The following is a 17,591-nucleotide window of genomic DNA, read 5'->3' as shown; positions in this document are numbered from 1 at the left end:
TTTATTTATCGGTTTGCATGGTGTCTCTTCCTCCTAATCAGATTATTACTCAATAATTTCTTCATATAGATTACCACCCGGCCGGGCTACTTCATTTTAATCTAATCCTGGTTTATATAAATAATAATTTCTACTTTTTTATACCAGCTGAGTTGTGTCGTCTACACATAAAAAAAAAACTTTTGCATGTATATCTAACCTTTTCTTTCTTAAAAGGGGAAAAGAATGTAATCAAAAGCATGCTAAAAATGACAATACATTTCATAGTGGGAGCAGCCTAATTACTGTTGTTATTATTATTATTATTTACCCAATTAATGGCTTTAAGGTTTTAACCTTATCCATATTGATTATAACAAGTGGAGGAAAAATATGAAAAACAAAATAAAACTCTGCCCTAAAGAATAAAGGTAAAAACGAAAAGCAAATATATATATATAAGTTTTACTTTTAGTAGATTATTTCTATCCTTTAAAAAAAAATAACTCGATTGGCATGAGTATTATTGTCAATACAGGAGGATGTGTATTCGAGTTCGTTAAAGCATATTATCCTCCTATTTATAAACTGAGGAGATATTATGAATAGTTTTAAATATTGTGTGTCAAAAAGAATAAATATTTATATATATATATTCCGTTTGTATATATTCCAAAATTTTTACTTAATTATCTGGGTAATTTAATTTCCACTTGGAATATTTGTATTAGTAATTTTATTACTTACTGTGAATTGATAACTTTGCAGTCAACACAATTTTTTCTTTATACCAACGACTTAATTAATGGCCCTTAATTAAGGGAAAGTTAAATTTTTTTTTTTAAAAAAAGAAGAAGGGAAAACTATAATTTTTAAAAATTTATTAGAATTATTAACAATGTATCAAATAATACTTTTTCTTACCTTATTAGTTTGGAATAATTTTATTTCATGAATAATTTATATGAATACTAATTATAGAATTAGAAAGAAAATGTCCTTATGGAAAAATTCATGATTTATTCATCTAATAATATGATTTTGTTTCCAATTATTTTATTAGAATGATCTTTTTTATTAATGAATAAGCCAAATATATAACAGGTTCGTATTTCATAGTATATTATTACGGCTAAATCCATATATAGCTTAATTAGTGCTATACCTTGAGTTGAATTCGCCGGCATCGGAGACCGGAAACAAGAAAATCCGGCGACAATCTTGGGCTACTTATACACCCTCGCTATAATTACTTGCATGTGACTCCCGTAAGTGTGGATTTTATTTCCATACAATTTCACCTCCTTTATTATTTTCTAATGTTTAACTAAAATATAAAATCAATAATGAGTAATTTGATTCTAATATAGGATTTGCATCGTTCAAGTTTTAGATTCAAAGGCATTTTAGGTTTTTGAAAAGTTAATTGTATATTAATACTAATTCAAAATTTTTAATTTATATGCTGATTAAGTCTTAACTCAGTTGATATTAATATTGTTGTCAATGCAATGGATCCGAGTATGCTAAAACGCATTATCCTCTTATTTAAGGGTTGGAGAGGAGTTATGGGTAGTTCTAAACATTTTATCAAAAAAATAAAAATTAAAAATCGTGATGCTACACTCACATAAAAGGAATTAAAAAATAAAAAATCTTAATTTAAATATTTTATTATATACATTATTATCTTTACTTTTTTAAACCCCTATTAAAATTTGGTGTTACTGTGCCAAGTAATACCAACTCAGAATTAATTTAAAACCTATTCCCTTATTAAATATTTTTTGTGGTGAATAACATGATAAAGCTCAAATAACAAGCACGATGAATGCAATTTAAACCCAAATTTCATCTGGGGCGGTGAACACCCTTAACCATTATGCCAACACATTAAATATTAATTAATTTAAATTATGTATTTATATGGCCTTGCATTATCTAATATATAAATATTTATTTTATTTACCATACCCGTAATTTACATTTTTAGAAATTATCTCCGTATAATAAGGTACCCATATATTGTTAGTCCAATTTTGTCTTTCCAATCCTAGGCACTTTGGTTTTTCTCTATATATACATAGCTTCACTCAAAACTTTCCACCAAGAAAGCTACAGGGCATTCAAAAATGGCTCCCATGGGAGACAATGTTGTTGTTTCTAACGTAAACCTTGAGAAGCTTCTTAGCATGAAAGGAGGCAAAGGTGAAGCCAGCTATGCCAATAATTCCCAAGCTCAGGTCTTCTTCTTCTTCTTCTTCTTCTTTTTAATACTGAAACTTAAAAAAACTTAAACTATGTGTTTAATATTATCCATGCAGGCTTTACATGCTCGTTCGATGCTTCACCTTCTTGAAGAAGCCCTAGACAGTGTTCATTTAAGCTCCCCAGAGGTACCCTTCGTGGTGGTCGATTTGGGGTGTTCCTGCGGCAGCAACACCATCTACATCGTCGACGTCATTATCAAGCACATGGTGAAGCGGTACGAGTCGTCGGGGTACGAACCGCCGGAATTCTCTGCGTTTTTCTCCGATCTTCCTAGCAATGATTTCAACACCCTTTTCCAACTCCTACCTCCGTTAGCAAATAACGGCGGTAGTAGCATGGAAGAATGCTTAGCCTCGAATGGACATCGCTCCTATTTCGCTGCCGGAGTTCCTGGATCCTTTTACCGACGCCTTTTTCCGGCTAGATCCATCGATGTCTTCCATTCGGCGTTTTCATTGCACTGGCTATCACAGGTTTATTATTTTTCTTCTCTCATTCCTTCTACTTTCAAGTGTACTAGTTTTTTGGTCATGCCGCTGTATAATACCACGTCTCTAAGCAGGCGCGTATCCCAGCCCGTAAATGAAAATTTTTTATTTATCCATTTTAAAATGTTATACGAGTAAGGTAGAATTGCATTTCTAACTCCTAAAAAATAAAAATTTGATTTAATATTTTAAAAATTATAATTTAATTTTAACCTTTAAAAAAAATTTTTAGCTTTCCCTGTCTTTAAACTATTACATATGTATATTATCATATATAGATATATATATCGAGAGAGAGAGTTTATTCCCGAGGATGATTTCTAAGGTGAAAACAATAGGAGAAAAACATAATCTTCAAGTTAATGTCATTTCATGGTAAAAGAAAATACAAAAGTTTAAGTGATTTTGAATGATCTTTAACCATCCCATTTTGGCCGGCATTGAGTCGGTCAAAAGTGAGTGCACAAAATGATAATAGTAAGTGTGTGTATATATATATATATTTGTCCTATTCCCTCTTTTTGAAACTTGAAAACAATTGGAACCCTAATTTTCTTCAAGATGTTTTGACTATATGTTTAGATTGGAATTAGATTGTGCTTTTTTTTCTAATTGGGCCTAGAATATTGTTAATGACTCGTATGATTTTTTTAAAATAATTAATGTGTGAATCTGATAAAATAATGCATTAAATAAGGTGGTTTCTAGAGGAACGGAAATTTGAATTTCCTGTAATTCGTAGTGGTAGTTGAGAGATTTATCTTTAACTTTTCCCATTCTAAACTTGGGTTAGTCTATTTAAAAAAAAAAGACTATTTATATAGAACATAAGGAAATCCAAAAGTACTGTTACAGTCTCGCGTCAATCCTATTATATATATTTGAATGTGCAACACAAGATTAAGACCAGACAAACGTTGTTGTGGTATGTAACATGGGACCCAGATGCCTGAAAGTGTGTTAGACCGAAGATCAACGGCTTACAACAAAGGGAGGGTGTTCATCCACGGTGCAAGCGACAGCTCAGCCAATGCTTACAAGAAACAGTTCCAGACAGACCTGGCTAAGTTCCTGAGAGCAAGATCCATAGAGATGAAGAGGGGTGGGTCCATGTTCCTTGTCTGCTTAGGCAGGACTTCTGTGGACCCCACAGACCAAGGTGGGGCCGGTCTCCTCTTTGGGACCCACTTTCAGGATGCTTGGGATGATCTTGTCCAAGAGGTACCTTTACAGCACTAATATTCACACTAATCACCCACGTTTACTTAAAGCTCTTCACTTTTACATGTGTCAACAGTGCTCCCCAATTGTCCCTAAATTATATCTCACATTGTTAGATTCTTTCAATCACATCCTTTCCATTATTTACATTTCACCATAACATTGTCTTTTGGTAGGTTCTAGTTTAAGGTATTTACAATTGAATATAATATAATTTTAATGTTAAAGAAAAAACAAACATAAGAATTTTATACTTTAAAATAATATTTAGAACATTATTTATACATCATATCATAATTCATCTTAAAAAATTATTAATAAGAAAGTTTGTCTAGTTAGCATAAGAGTGTTTTCAGTTGTACGAACTTTCTTATTGATATGTCAACGAAAGTGCATTCAATTAGATAAATTTTACACCCTTTTTAAAAATAAATTATTTTCTTAAATTTTTCAAAAAAGTTAAATTTATTTTATCAATTAATGTCTTTTTCGGCATATTTGGCCAAGAATAAGAAATAATAATTTGTGCCTATGGTCTGTTACTGCAATTTGGCAGACCAAAAAGCAAAGGGAAACACCATGCAAAAGGGGAAATGATTAGGTGTGTTGGGGCTTAGTGAGAGCTGTATGATGGATTGTCACTGATCATGATTAAGTTGTTCGAACGCCAGCCGTTGGATGGTCTTGGTTAAGAGAATCCGCTCTAGCCCTCCACTTGTCTCCCATTGCCATGTCGGCAACAATATGATAACCGCAAGGCAGCGGTCCTGGGGGGGGGTCCACATATGCAAACTGACCACCACCGTTGGATCAAGTTTTTTAAAAAAATCGATGTTTGACATAATCATGCATTTAACAAGACGACAATAACAGTGATTTGGGTCCATTCGATCATTGTTGATGAAATTAATCATAAAAATGTTTCGTGGGACCAGACATTCTGTTGCAGCAAAAATTGATGTAGTAGATGATAGTACATTTACGTATCATCCTCTCCTTTAATCAACTGTTCTATTCAAGCTGCCACAACGATTATCATCATAAGTTAATAATAATTTTATATATGTCCAATACATGACTGATTGTGATGGTGCAACAGGGTCTTATAAGTGCCGAGAAGCGTGACAATTTCAACATCCCAGTGTATGCTCCAAGTCTACAAGACTTCAAAGAAGTGGTTGAAGCTGATGGTTCATTCACCATTAACAAGCTTGAGGTATTCAAAGGAGGCAGCCCTTTGGTTGTTAGCCGGCCAGATGATGCATCGGAGGTAGGTCGAGCGCTAGCCAACAGCTGCCGGACTGTTTCCGGGGTGCTAGTCGATGCTCACATCGGGGACAAGCTCAGCGAGGAGCTGTTTTTACGGGTGGAAAGCCGAGGCACGAGCCATGCTAAGGAGTTGCTAGAACAGTTGCAATTCTTTCACATTGTTGCGTCTCTTTCTTTTGCTTAAAGGAAAAAGAAAAAATGAAAAAGGCTTTCATATCCTTTTTTTCCCCTTTCCCTTTTGTGTGTTATTTCATTTCCCATTGTAATGAAAAGGGATATAGTATTAATTAATTCACACACAAAAGAGAGAGGGGAAAGGATCTCTTTTCTTTTTTCTTTCTTGTTAACTTTGTTTTGTGTGTTTCTTTGTGTGTGATTATAGTTAATGAATATTATTAATACTTTTGTGTTCCCTTGAATCCAAACTATTTAAATAAAGCCACATAAATCCCTTTTTCTTATTTTTTTATTTTTGGCACAAATAAAATCGATAAGGGTTAATACACAATATCAACTGTAGTGATCAAAGAAGAGAAAAGATTTTTGATTCAACAAAAGAGAGGAAAAAGATAATTAAGATGGGATCTTTTTTTGTTACCCCTCTCTAATGGAGTATTTGGATTATTTAAACTATGGATATTTTGAGTTGGATCCCGAATCAAGTTATTATATATTTTATTATAATTGTATAACAATAAGAAAATGAATAAATAAATATTAAAATTCTTATTAAATTCACTTAAAAAAAATGAATTTCATTAATTTTTTTTTGCCCTTTCTTTTTAAGAGGGGTGGGGTTCAATGGTAGTTATTTCGGTTGTAATGTTATTACAGAGTTATTTTTCCAAATGTTATTCTTGTCTAAATTGTACTTTAAGACCATTGTGGCTCTTGCATACTCCTTGTTTCCCTCTTTTTATTCTTTGACTACCAAAACATTTGAATTTTTTTAATTTCTTCATTATGTTTTAGTTGATTTTTTAAATATAATTTATAATATTTTTATGATTTTTTAATTATTATTAATTTGTTCTTTTTACTTTGTAGAGTAGTTGAACCGTCCACTTCGAACCGAGAGCCAAGAGTGCAACCAGATGGCCTCCAGTCAAATTCTTTCAACATTGCCTGTTAAGTAAAGACAGGATTTTTACACCATGAATCAAATTCTTGAAATAAGCAAATTACCCTTCTGGTAATTATAGAATTCTGATACATATCTGATAGTTCAATTGATGTTTAAGCAACCACTCGATCTATTCTTTCCAAACTGCACAACCAAAAGCATGTAATGTAACAAACCAGTAAGCATATACTACCCAAACTGATCATAACAAGCAACAAATGTATATATTAATAATTTAAGCTCCTTCTATTCAGCTGCTGCTGCTTCTGGTGAAGATGAATGAAATATGAAAATATCAGCTTCTTCAGGTAGCCTAAAGCTCACCCTTTTCTTTGACTTCCCACTTTGGGTCATGCTGAATGAAACCTCACTTTCTTCACCTTTCAAAAGCCTCTCCTTTGAAAAGCTCCCCCTTGCTTTAGAGCTGCTGCTGCTGCTTCCATTTTCATTTTCTCCCACACAAGATGGGAATACCCTCTTGGATGAATAATGCTTGAAAACATGGTATTCACCCCCTGAGGTGGCCCCATTTATCTTTTGCAACCCTGGTGAAGCAATGAGCCAATCCTCCAGTGTTGGTTCCTTTTTTGCCTTGTTTACCTGCTTTTGTTGCTGTTTCTCTTTCACCTGCAACAATTGCCTCTCTTTTGCTTCGTTTTTCCACATGCAGACCAACATCAGCAAAGACAATACTGACCAAGAACTTGCTTTATGCTCATTCTCATGTTCTTTTTCCTGTTGATCAGACAACCTCTGGGGGCTTGATTGTGCCAAACAAGAGCATCTAGAACCCATTTTTTTCCTTTCCTCTAGGGTGATACCAATAAAAAAATTGTCATATTTCTTCTTGGTACAATAAAAGGTTATATACAGTGGATTCCAAGATGGATTCTCCAAGGGATTAGGATAAGAATTTTCATCAATTAACAGCTTTATTATTATCGATATCCACTCGTTGATTGCTCCAACCTTAAACTTGTTTGTGCCTGCGTTACACTTTTGTTGTAGGATTATGGAATCTGAATCTTATTTCCTTGTCAAATGACCAAAACCCCCTTGCTAAAACCATTTGATTCCATATTTTCATGGGCCGAACTTGTCATTTTTGGTAATAGTTAAGTTTTATCTTAAATGCCATCAACAAAACAAACAGGTTAGAACGCACTGTCTTTGACTTAACCACCTCTACGTATATGCTGCCAAAAACTTTCTTTGTTAAATTTGGTGAAGAAGGCAAGAAAACCAACATAAGTAGCTAGAAAAGTTGTCAATACACCCAAATAAGGATTGATTTGAATAATAAGAGCAATATATTACTGGTTAGCTCCATCTGATGGAGCAGTTCAGAGGTCCTTTGCATTTATCTCCAAGTTTCCAAGAACTAAGAATTTGGATATTTCTTTCCCTAGTTCTGAAAAAAAAAAAAGAGATTATAAATATATGTAAATAAAGGCCAAAATATTTTTAAAAGAAAAGCCCATAAGTATCCAATATTGCCTTAGTATGATCAGGAAATAGTAGCAAGCAAGCATGCATGCATCTTGCTGCATTTGTTGCAGTGTTGCTTATTTCCAGTTAATCAAGTTTTTGAAGTTTTGAATATCTGTCTGAATAACTTGTTTATAACAGCTATATGATTAAGGATTGATTTCTGGCAATCATATTTGTGTAGTGATTGATATCTGAGTTATGTTTTTCCTATGTTTTTGGATTTACCTTGTTGATTTCTTACGGGAAAGGAAATGGGAGGAAAAAGCAAAACCCTGCTGAATCTTTAATGGAAAACCACATGAAATATTTTGATTCTCAAATGAAAATTACATTACAGGTAACAGATGTTCGGAATCTCCAATAAAACCTATACAAATCAAATCATATGATTCAAAGAAAAACCATGTGAATCTATCCACTGGGTAACCAGCTTACTGACTGGCTGATGGATTAGTCAGCAATTCAAGTGACTTCTTTAAGTAATCTATTGCAACTGACACATCATCAAATGCTAAGGCTCCAACCGCAAACCGTGCAGCCTTGTATGCCTCAGCAATTTTCTCCGGTGGTGGCTGGTAATTGCTGTCATATTGGTGTTCTTGAGACATAGTTGGTGCAGGTTCTGAGACTGTCTCATTTCTGCTAGTTGAAGAGTATTGGGATGTTGATGGATAGCTTGTTGTTGGAGAAGCAGACTGGGGAGTGTAAGAAATCTCAGCACCTTGATAGTAAGAAGGATAGTGAGATGGGGCAGAGGGTAAACTACTCTCAGAGAAACTTGGATAAGACTGAAAATTAGGATATGAATATGGGGGAACGTCAATGGATGGGAAATTATGTGGTAAATGTTGTTGCGGTTCTTGTGAATAGGGTTGATGGTGGTATGCATGGGGATATGTAGGATCTTCGGACTTGCTCGAGGGAGGTGGTGAAGGGAAGCGTCTTTGGGGATCTTGTGGAAAGGATTGTCCATGAGAAGGGTAACTGCGAGGAGAAAATGAAGGATGTGATGGTAAAATATCGAAAGAATGCTGCCGGTCAATCTTATCATGGAACTGAGTTGACGATGGAATATTAGCATGGTGCTGGTTATTTTTTTCATCATGGAACTGTGATGACGGATCAGAATCTTGCCTGGGACTGGTAACTGGAAGTTCACCAGGTCCATGATCCTGCAAGGATAAACATAAATGAAGGTTATCCAGAATTTCTGTTTACTTAATCAAGGCCAAGTATTGCCATTGTCCCTATATTGCTAATGACTAAAGCACTGTTCTGATAAGAAACATACATATGAACCGCTATGTGTACTTGATAGAACAGACAAATCTTCGTCACCATTAGGAGGGCCACAGGTAGGCTTTCTTCCTTCTTTCAAAGCTTTCCTAATATCAGCAGCTTTCCAGGCAGCATAATTCTGTTTCTGCTCAAGCTGTATAATAAAACCATAAGAAGTTCAAAACAAAACTAACCGAGTAATGCATCAAAAAAGTAAGAAATCAACATTATTAGCGCAAAATTTTAATGCGACTCTATAACAACTAGAAACTCACATCAGGCTGAAGAGGACCAAACTGGCTAATAATCTCAAAGAAAATGCTGGCAGCATAAAATGTCTTTGCTGTATTCCTGTACCAAGCACCCAAAAGTTAAATCTTAAGTCATTTATAGAAATATCAAAGTACTAAGGTAAGTAAAAGGGTGTAATCATGTAATGTAGCAATTAACAGAACTTTCTCATAATTTAGAGGGTAACACAAAATACACTAACTAAAACTACAAACATGCCATTCAGCTTATCAAATGAACTGCTTTTGCATCTTCTAGACAAAATACAATTTAGTGCAACATGGATATATTTGAAAGAAGATTTGCTTACAAGTCTGCTCGTCCAGCACGATCTTGTTTGTCCGCCTTTGCAAAGACATTCAAGGCAAATCCCTCTAGATACAAGTTATCCTCAGATCCCAACGTCAATGACTTCTTATCCTGCAAAGTACCAATACCCTTAGACACTGATGAAAGGTGATTTATTGTTTATCTATATCTATAAGCTATCTATAAGCTCCATATATATCATACAACAAACAATGCCATTGCAATGATCAATAAATAGCTATATGATTCTAGTTAATGAGAATTGTTTAACTAGTAATCTGAAGCTTCAGCACTAGATCAAATACACAAAATAACAGCAACTCCCAGTATCCAAATTAGACCCAGTAGAGAAATACCAAGGTGTTAAATTTAAATATTTTCATGTAAAATCACATCAATCAATCAATAACAACATCTAATTCAACATATCCATTAAATTTTCTAGGAAAGTAAAGTAGACCCAATTGATTAAACAGCTCAAATAACACAACTCATAATTCAAAATCAGCTAATCATTAAAGAGAGAGAGAGAGAGAGAGAGAGAGAGAAGAACAGACCTTTTCAAGCTGTTTCATGAGAGAAACAAGAAGAGCACTGGTAGTTTTGGTTCTCTCACTGACGGGTATCTTCAATCCTTTTTCCATTGCATACAACCGACCTTTAAAAAAGAGAAAAGAAAATTTCCAATTAGCATCTACAAAAAAGATTAAAAAGAGAAGAGAAAAAAAAGAAGGTTTAAGATGTAATTTTCATTTACAGTAATAAGCGACAAGAGGCTCGTGTTTTTGAAGCTCATCGGCTCGTTGAAGGTACGGTAAGAGCAGTTTTGCTGGCTCATTCTCGTTTGCCATTGCCTTTGGGAAGGAGAAATGGTTTTCAATGTGGGGAAGTAAAGAGGAAATGACGTCGTTTATAATGTTACGACTCTTCTTAGTTAAGTTTTTGAAGATTAGATGACAACTTTGGAAGTTGTTGGAAGAATTGCTAGTTTAGTCTCTTTAGATTGAGGACTTTAACAAAACACCCAATAACTTTTCTTTTTTCCATAATTTGCAAACAATAATAGTGCAATTGTTATTGTTGTTGAATTTTTAATGGAAAATAGGCAAATTTATGTTCCACGAATATTAAGGGTTAATTGCATTACACATCTCTACATTTCAAAATGTTATAATCAAATCCTCAGAGTATTAGTATTATATTAATCAACTCCCTCCGTCGGCTTAGTCTTCAGTTTTGATATGAGGTGGAGCATTTAAAACCTATAAATCAAATTGTAAATAAATGTGTACATAATATATAGATAGTTTGAATTTATTTTTATCAGTTTGAATTTATTTTTATCAGTTCAATATTGAGAAAGGAAATGAGAGATGACAAAGCATGAACCTCTATCATCTAAATGTCAAAGAAGGGTTCTAACCATTGCTCTAAATAAGTCTTAGTATAGACCACCTGAATTTGATGTATTAAGCACGAGAGTTATTTCTTTTCCCTTTTACTATGTCGAATTCAAGTAGTTTATAGAATAGATATACACCTATTTACAACTCAATCCACATATTTTAAATATGTTCCATGAAGTTGACATTTAATGTCAATAACAAAGTTGATACAACAATACTGGTAATTTAAAAACTCAATTCGTAACTCTACTATCAATATTTGAGAATAATAAAATAATAAAATAATAATAATAACTCTAATATCAATACATAACCGCTCCAATGGAGAATATGAGTTTTAATGTACAGCATTTTGATCCTGAATTAGTATAAAAACAGGTTCAAGTTGAATGATTTGAGTGAGTGCTTGAAAGGTTTTCAATGCCAAAACTGATTTATAGGGAAGAAACTTGTACCTTGTTGCCATTTCACCTCTTTCATAGTAGAAAATGTAATAACAGATCTGACTAATGCAAAGGTAACATCATGAATCAAAAACCACCTTCCAAATGCTAAATATCACAAATATTACACAGCTAATAACATTATACTCTCCAGTCACTGACTATATCCCTCTACTACGACAGCTCTTCGATTCGGGCCAATTCACTAATACTATCCGGTAATAACACTAAAAACAAGACAAGGGTGTAAAATCTATCAATTTATTATTAGGGTGATGCTGGAACTGGATCAGTTCCCGATACATGGGAGGCAGCGTCCTCTTTTGATATCGCTACGAAATTGGCAGGAGCTGCAAGTTTCATGCTGTCCCTCTTCCCATCTTTAGTTGCAGACCTGCTTCCATTTTGAGTAGCATTTAGAGACAACCGTCTGCTAGGGGTTCCATTGGTTCCTCCATTTGCTCGAGGACCCACCACCTTCTTTGTACCAGATGGTCGAGCAGGGCTTGGCTTTGAACCGAAGATGGCTTCTTGTTCCGTGTTTTGCTGCTCACCGTACTTCTTCTGATCCTGCAAGTCCATAAGTTAAACCATATTTAGCAGGAGTAAAAGGAAAAAAAGAAAAAGGACACTGTCTACATGCAAAGCAAGAGACATTTAGCTGAAAACTCTTTTTTGAGTTTACCTTCTTCCTATTTATCTAGGTCATGCTTTAAGTTATATAGTTAGAACTAAAATGAATCAAAACCTTACCCTAAGCTTTCGCTTTTCTTCTTCTCTTTCTTGCCTGAGCATGGCATATTCATCTAGCATAGCAAGGAGGGGAACACCGTCATATGAAAACGATATGCCGCGATCTTCTTCCCAAGCTCGAGTTTTGGCAACCAAAGTGTCAACCATACCTACCAAAGGCCAATAAAACTGATTAGAGAGGAAAATAAGAACTCAGGCCATACGTGCATGATATGCAGATCTAATGTGGTAGCATTATAGCAATTCTAATGTGATATGCATGATATGTTAAGGCAAACATACCATCAATGGATGGAAACTAGGAATTATAGACTTCAGGGAAAATTTCATCTCTTAATATTGGAATCCCATGCAATTGCTGTATTTTGAACGCCTAAATTCAAATTAATTTTATCCTCAATAGAACCTTCATCTTTGAGATTCTTTTTTTTATCTGATTACCACATTCTAGATTGGCAAAAAGGAAAATGCAGGGAATACTTTCTATTGAACCTAATCAAAAATAGAGTAGAAGAAACTTTAAGACCAGAAAATGAATTGCTAACGATGGTTCAAGGTGAAATGCACATGCAGATGCAAACAATATCTACCAATGGCATATGAATCATCATCCTGTAAATATGATTCTAGATGGCCCTACCTGGAATTTTGTTGACCAGAATGCGAGCTTTCTCGGCACGCTTGAGGTTTAAGTGTGCGCCCCTGCTTGAATTGTACCTGTTCTCGTCCTGTCTCAGCAAGAAAATATCAGTAGAAGCGTAACACTCAATGTCATTAGAGGTAGTAAGATATGAGCAATATTAGGAATGCTGACGAGCATGCAGTCACTAATATTTTAAGAGTCCAAAACATTTATCAGGGAACATTGGAATAAGACGAGGGATTCAAGGATCAGCATTAAGGCTCAGGCCACAGCACTCAGGCCAAGATTCTTAAAGGTATCATGTTAGTATAACAGGTTGGACAACAATATTATGGCCAGATTATTCTTTTCTATTTCCTAATCTTCAACCCAAATCGATAAATCCACCAACAAGGGAGATAGGGGTGGGAAAGAGAAGCCAGAGAGAGAAATGTTGAGAGATTAAAAATACCCGATTGTAGTCTTCGAGCCAACTTTCTTCTTCACAAGCTGACATCCATTTTTCAACCCTATCCAATATTTCTTTTCTACTAAGGACTTCTTCTTTTGCTTTAGCTATCTGATTATCCATGTCAGCTAGTAACTCAGTAGGCTCAACATTCCCAGAATCAATCAGAGCCATAATTTTCTCCCTAGCAGCCTCTGGATCTATCTCTATATGAGCACAGGCAAATATCTCCTCAAGCTCCACTTGTTTTTTGAAGGCAATTTCCTTCATCCTGCTTGCTTTTAGCTGATCAAGCCTTTCAACTTCAACCTCCGCCTTCAGCACAAAAGGAAATGAAAATAAGTAAGCAACTGTTCTCTATCAAACTTGGACACCAATTGAGAAACTTGATTTACCTGCTCAATCAGATCCAGAGCAAGAGCACCAGGAACAGTCACTCCATCAACTGATGCAGAGGTGTGGCAGGTGACATGGTCTAATAATATTCTTTCTTCTTCAGGAGTGTCCATCAAATTCCAAAGATCAATTAGCTGAGTTGCTAACTCTTGAAGCTGTCAAAGGGGGAAAAACGTTAACCTTGTAATTTCATTTATTGGAACAAAAGCATGAAGTGAAGAAGAATATATTAACTCATATATCCATGTCCACTATAAAGATGGTTCCATAACGCCTTATATCAATGTGCAATGGTTCAAGTAGCAAAGCATCAAGAAGAAAAATGGGTGGTACATTTTTGAAGAGGGAAAAAAAAGGGGAATGAAAAGAACTGCTACATACAACAAAGATACCTTATGAAGCCTCTGTTTCTTATCTTCATTTAGAGCTGAGACTGTCTCGGCCAACCTCAATAGCGTGTCATTGCTGATGCTTTTGGACTGCACACCAGTAGCGTCATCTAAGCTCGGATGAACTTCAGTTATAGTACTCAAGAAGTCCATTCCAAGGACAGCACAGAGATCATGCACAGTGCTGACAAATTCAAGGACTTTATGCAGTCGATCACTCTGCAATGCAAATAAGTTAGTGAGTGATCCATGTAAAGACTAGAAACCAGGATATCCAGGGAAATAGATATACCTTCTCCTTTTGAAGTTCTTGAAGCTTTACTTGATATTCATTCAACTTCTTCAGGGACAAGTCAGACTCATCCACTGCTGGAGCACCTGTCTGCTCACTGTCATTCCCAGCAATTTCCCCACATATCTTCTGAATCTGAGACTGTACATCAGAAAATTCCTTACCTCTCTCCTCTTTCTGTTTCAACAGCTGTTCGAGTGCTGGTGCAATAGCAGCAAGTTGTTCATTGATTGTTCCCAATGTCGTCTCAGGCTGTAATCAAACCCAAAGCACTAATGAGGAATGCAGCAAACAGTATTTTATGGGAAACTTGTAAACAGCATTAATTTGCATATAAAGGAGTAATTACATCCTATTATCTATAGTAACTTTGAATATAGGGTGAAATAAGTGAGCACTCACAATGCTAATGAAACTTTTGTCCCCGAGAGCTGATACAAGAGTAGAAAGCTCAAGCTTAGCATCTGACAAGGCCTGAAGAAGTTGCGCTCTTGATTTTGCAGCCTGTTCAACCTTCCTCTTGTATACATCCAAGCATTCTTGTTCTATCTGAAGAAGCATCTTGTCTCTCTCTTCGTCACTTTCACCAACTTCATCCCAAATTTCCTACAATCAATTTGCAGAACATTTTACCAGTTATATTCTACAGACGAGTACTAGAAACAAAGATTTTAAGGGAGGGAACCAACTTAAAAGCCACATCACCTGCAATTTCTGCAGTAAAGAACCGCAAGTGATTTCTCCTACAAGAGGATTTTCTGCCTCTGTTACTGCCATCAACTCTACCACGTCAAACTAGCCTGCACCAGGGGAACTATTTAATCGACATTTAACACAATTTTCCTTTGAATCTGGAGGCACACGTGAAAATAACAAACCAGAACTAAAGAACAATATATACATCTCACTGACCAGCTAGAAACAGTACTGTACAAGATTAAATGACATGAATACCTAATAGAAAAAATCGAAAGAATGGCAAACTATTAAGTTAGAAGAAGCTTCAAGAATTACAGTAGTAACTAAAGAATATCAAGGCAATAAAAGATTTAAATCTACAACGTATAAAGACATCAATTGCTAATGCATTGACATATTGAAATGGTATAAAAGAACCTCAAAGGAGTATACAACGTATGGTGCAACTATGGCATTTAGCAAACAGACTAGATAATGCCTCTTATTTATTGTTTTTTAGGAACTGCAACAAGCTGACTAATAGGAAGTATTTTTCAATTCAGGTAACACTAAAGAAGAAGTTAAAAGAAAAGACTTAATCAGAGACATAAATTGCACAAAGGTGCAACCATTGAAGCATACTAGCAGAAAATTTGGCTTCTCAAACACTGAAAAAATTACAAAAGTGGAGAAATAAATCTTTAATAACTTGTAACAAAATCATCAACAACTCAGCATTAAAAAAAGTGCTGAACTCCTTCATCCCCACATTCCTCGATCAACAATCAGAGAAATCCTTACTTTGATTCACTAAAACCAAACAATCAGCTTGAACAATAAAAACCCAACCTCACAAATTCACTCATTTTTCATTATTCACCTAACAAAATCCAAGCTCCAAAACTTAAAATTTTCCAAATAAAACAACACACATTTAGGAAAAACAAGTGCAAGAACAACTCCAAAAACGCTCTAGATCTCCCTGCTACCAACAAAAAACATACTTTGTTTAACATCAAGATCAGAACAGCTGAAAATGCAGCAAAGAGAACAAAGAAGCCGAAAGAAGAAAAATTAAGGCATACCCAGATCTTCCTTTCAGCAAAGATTTCTGGGTGTTTTTTTTTCTCCTTCAGATCTAAAGCTTTGATATTTGCAGAGAGCAAGTTTGTGAGAGTGAGAGAAGCTTAGAATTAGATACAGAGGGGAGGAGTGGGAAATGCAGAGTGTGGGACCCACTAATATATCCAATGTCCAGACAAATTCTTTTGATGGATAAGTACCCGTGTTTTCTGGATTATTTACGATGATGGCACTACATCAATGTCTATAGTAATGAATTTACTTGTTTGCCCCCCAATTGAGATTTTGTTTTTTAATAAAAAAGAGATAACAAGGAGTGTTAATGAGGTGAAATTATTTTACTTCGAATTCCAACGTAGTACAAAGATTATTAAAATTATGGGTTAATAATAATAAAATATTATTAAATAATTAAAAATAAATTATAATGATATAGTAAAAAAGTTCATAAAATAAAATCTCGTAAATAAAATCCTATTTTCATATTTTATAATATCAAATAAGCTCCAGCTAGAATTAAGTTGATTTGAACAAATAACCTAAATATTGGAGAGTTTTAATAAAGAAATGGGTGGTGAGGGAATAGGAAAAGGAAGGCATTGAAAGGGACCAAAGAAGGGTTATAGTTGCATAGGTGGCATCACGAATGCAACACTTACAGTTGGTGTCTCTAATCTCTAGCTTACACATATAAATCATTAACATGCAAAAAGCTGAGATTGGTATTTATTAGTAGCTCTACATATTGCTGTCATAATTAAAACTCTTGCATGGGTCTTTTTTCTTGTTTCTTTTTTTAGATTATTATTTACTTTGTGTTTTTGGTTGTTAGATTTTACCAAACATATCCATGCACTTTTTTTATTATTATACATCTTCCTCTTTATAATTATATTAGCTCCAATTAAATTTGATGTTAAATAAGTGGGATTTATAAATTATAATAGTAATAAAAAGAGGACAAACTATATATTACATTCTTTTTTTTATTTATTTACAATAACAAAATATTCAAATAAGATGTGTCATGTGAATTGTTTGGTCATTACAATAAAATCATTGTTAAACTTTGTTGTGACTAAATAATTTCCATTGCATGGAGCAAGAAGAGAAAAGACAGTGGGGGAATAGTTATAGTCTCAATGAAATTTTATAATGGAAAAACTTGTGCACTTTAGAGATTTAAAAAGAAATATTTGATTAATTAAGTGGTGCTTAGAAAATCCCATACCAAAAGTAATGGAAATGAAAGTTTGACTAATGTTTTGGATGTTCAACATTTGATTGACTCAAAAACATGTGGACTATATTTTAATATATATATCTTTCACCCATAATCA

General features: G+C 34.4%; 3 protein-coding genes across 6 annotated transcripts; 1 reads left to right on the top strand and 2 right to left on the bottom strand.

Annotated features, from left to right (window-relative positions):
* The first annotated feature begins 2,017 nt into the window (after positions 1–2,017).
* On the top strand, positions 2,018–5,689 carry LOC107916882 (indole-3-acetate O-methyltransferase 1). Its single transcript, XM_016846252.2, has 4 exons — positions 2,018–2,222; positions 2,304–2,723; positions 3,684–3,959; positions 5,059–5,689. Exons 1-4 carry the CDS (start codon positions 2,112–2,114, stop codon positions 5,410–5,412), a joined length of 1,161 nt encoding a protein of 386 aa, XP_016701741.2. The 5' UTR covers positions 2,018–2,111; the 3' UTR covers positions 5,413–5,689.
* A 2,435-nt stretch (positions 5,690–8,124) lies between these two features.
* On the bottom strand, positions 8,125–10,646 carry LOC107916632 (protein HOMOLOG OF MAMMALIAN LYST-INTERACTING PROTEIN 5). Its single transcript, XM_016845944.2, has 6 exons — positions 10,478–10,646; positions 10,278–10,378; positions 9,722–9,831; positions 9,396–9,471; positions 9,134–9,274; positions 8,125–9,014 (listed from the first exon to the last, which is right to left on the bottom strand). The coding sequence occupies exons 1-6, from the start codon at positions 10,569–10,571 to the stop codon at positions 8,274–8,276; spliced, it is 1,263 nt and encodes a 420-aa protein (XP_016701433.2). The 5' UTR covers positions 10,572–10,646; the 3' UTR covers positions 8,125–8,273.
* Positions 10,647–11,652: 1,006 nt separating this feature from the next.
* LOC107917819 (65-kDa microtubule-associated protein 1) lies at positions 11,653–16,407 on the bottom strand. Of its 4 annotated transcripts, none has more exons than XM_016847157.2 (11): positions 16,254–16,407; positions 15,196–15,290; positions 14,893–15,096; positions 14,655–14,742; positions 14,491–14,576; positions 14,202–14,417; positions 13,809–13,964; positions 13,417–13,728; positions 12,963–13,050; positions 12,323–12,471; positions 11,653–12,139 (listed from the first exon to the last, which is right to left on the bottom strand). In XM_016847157.2, the coding sequence occupies exons 2-11, from the start codon at positions 15,265–15,267 to the stop codon at positions 11,837–11,839; spliced, it is 1,674 nt and encodes a 557-aa protein (XP_016702646.2). In that variant the 5' UTR covers positions 15,268–15,290; positions 16,254–16,407; the 3' UTR covers positions 11,653–11,836. The 4 variants fall into 4 exon arrangements, with proteins under 4 accessions (XP_016702646.2, XP_040932277.1, XP_016702645.2 ...); XM_041076343.1 differs by having other exon boundaries at positions 16,173–16,355; XM_016847156.2 differs by having other exon boundaries at positions 14,491–14,742.
* Between the last annotated feature and the right edge of the window lie 1,184 nt (positions 16,408–17,591).

This window comes from Gossypium hirsutum, chromosome A01 (assembly GCF_007990345.1).
Source record: "Gossypium hirsutum isolate 1008001.06 chromosome A01, Gossypium_hirsutum_v2.1, whole genome shotgun sequence".
In the NCBI taxonomy this organism is placed as follows: Eukaryota; Viridiplantae; Streptophyta; class Magnoliopsida; order Malvales; family Malvaceae; genus Gossypium; species Gossypium hirsutum.
Note: the sequence above shows the minus strand (reverse complement) of the source record. Positions and strands in the feature narration are given on the sequence as shown.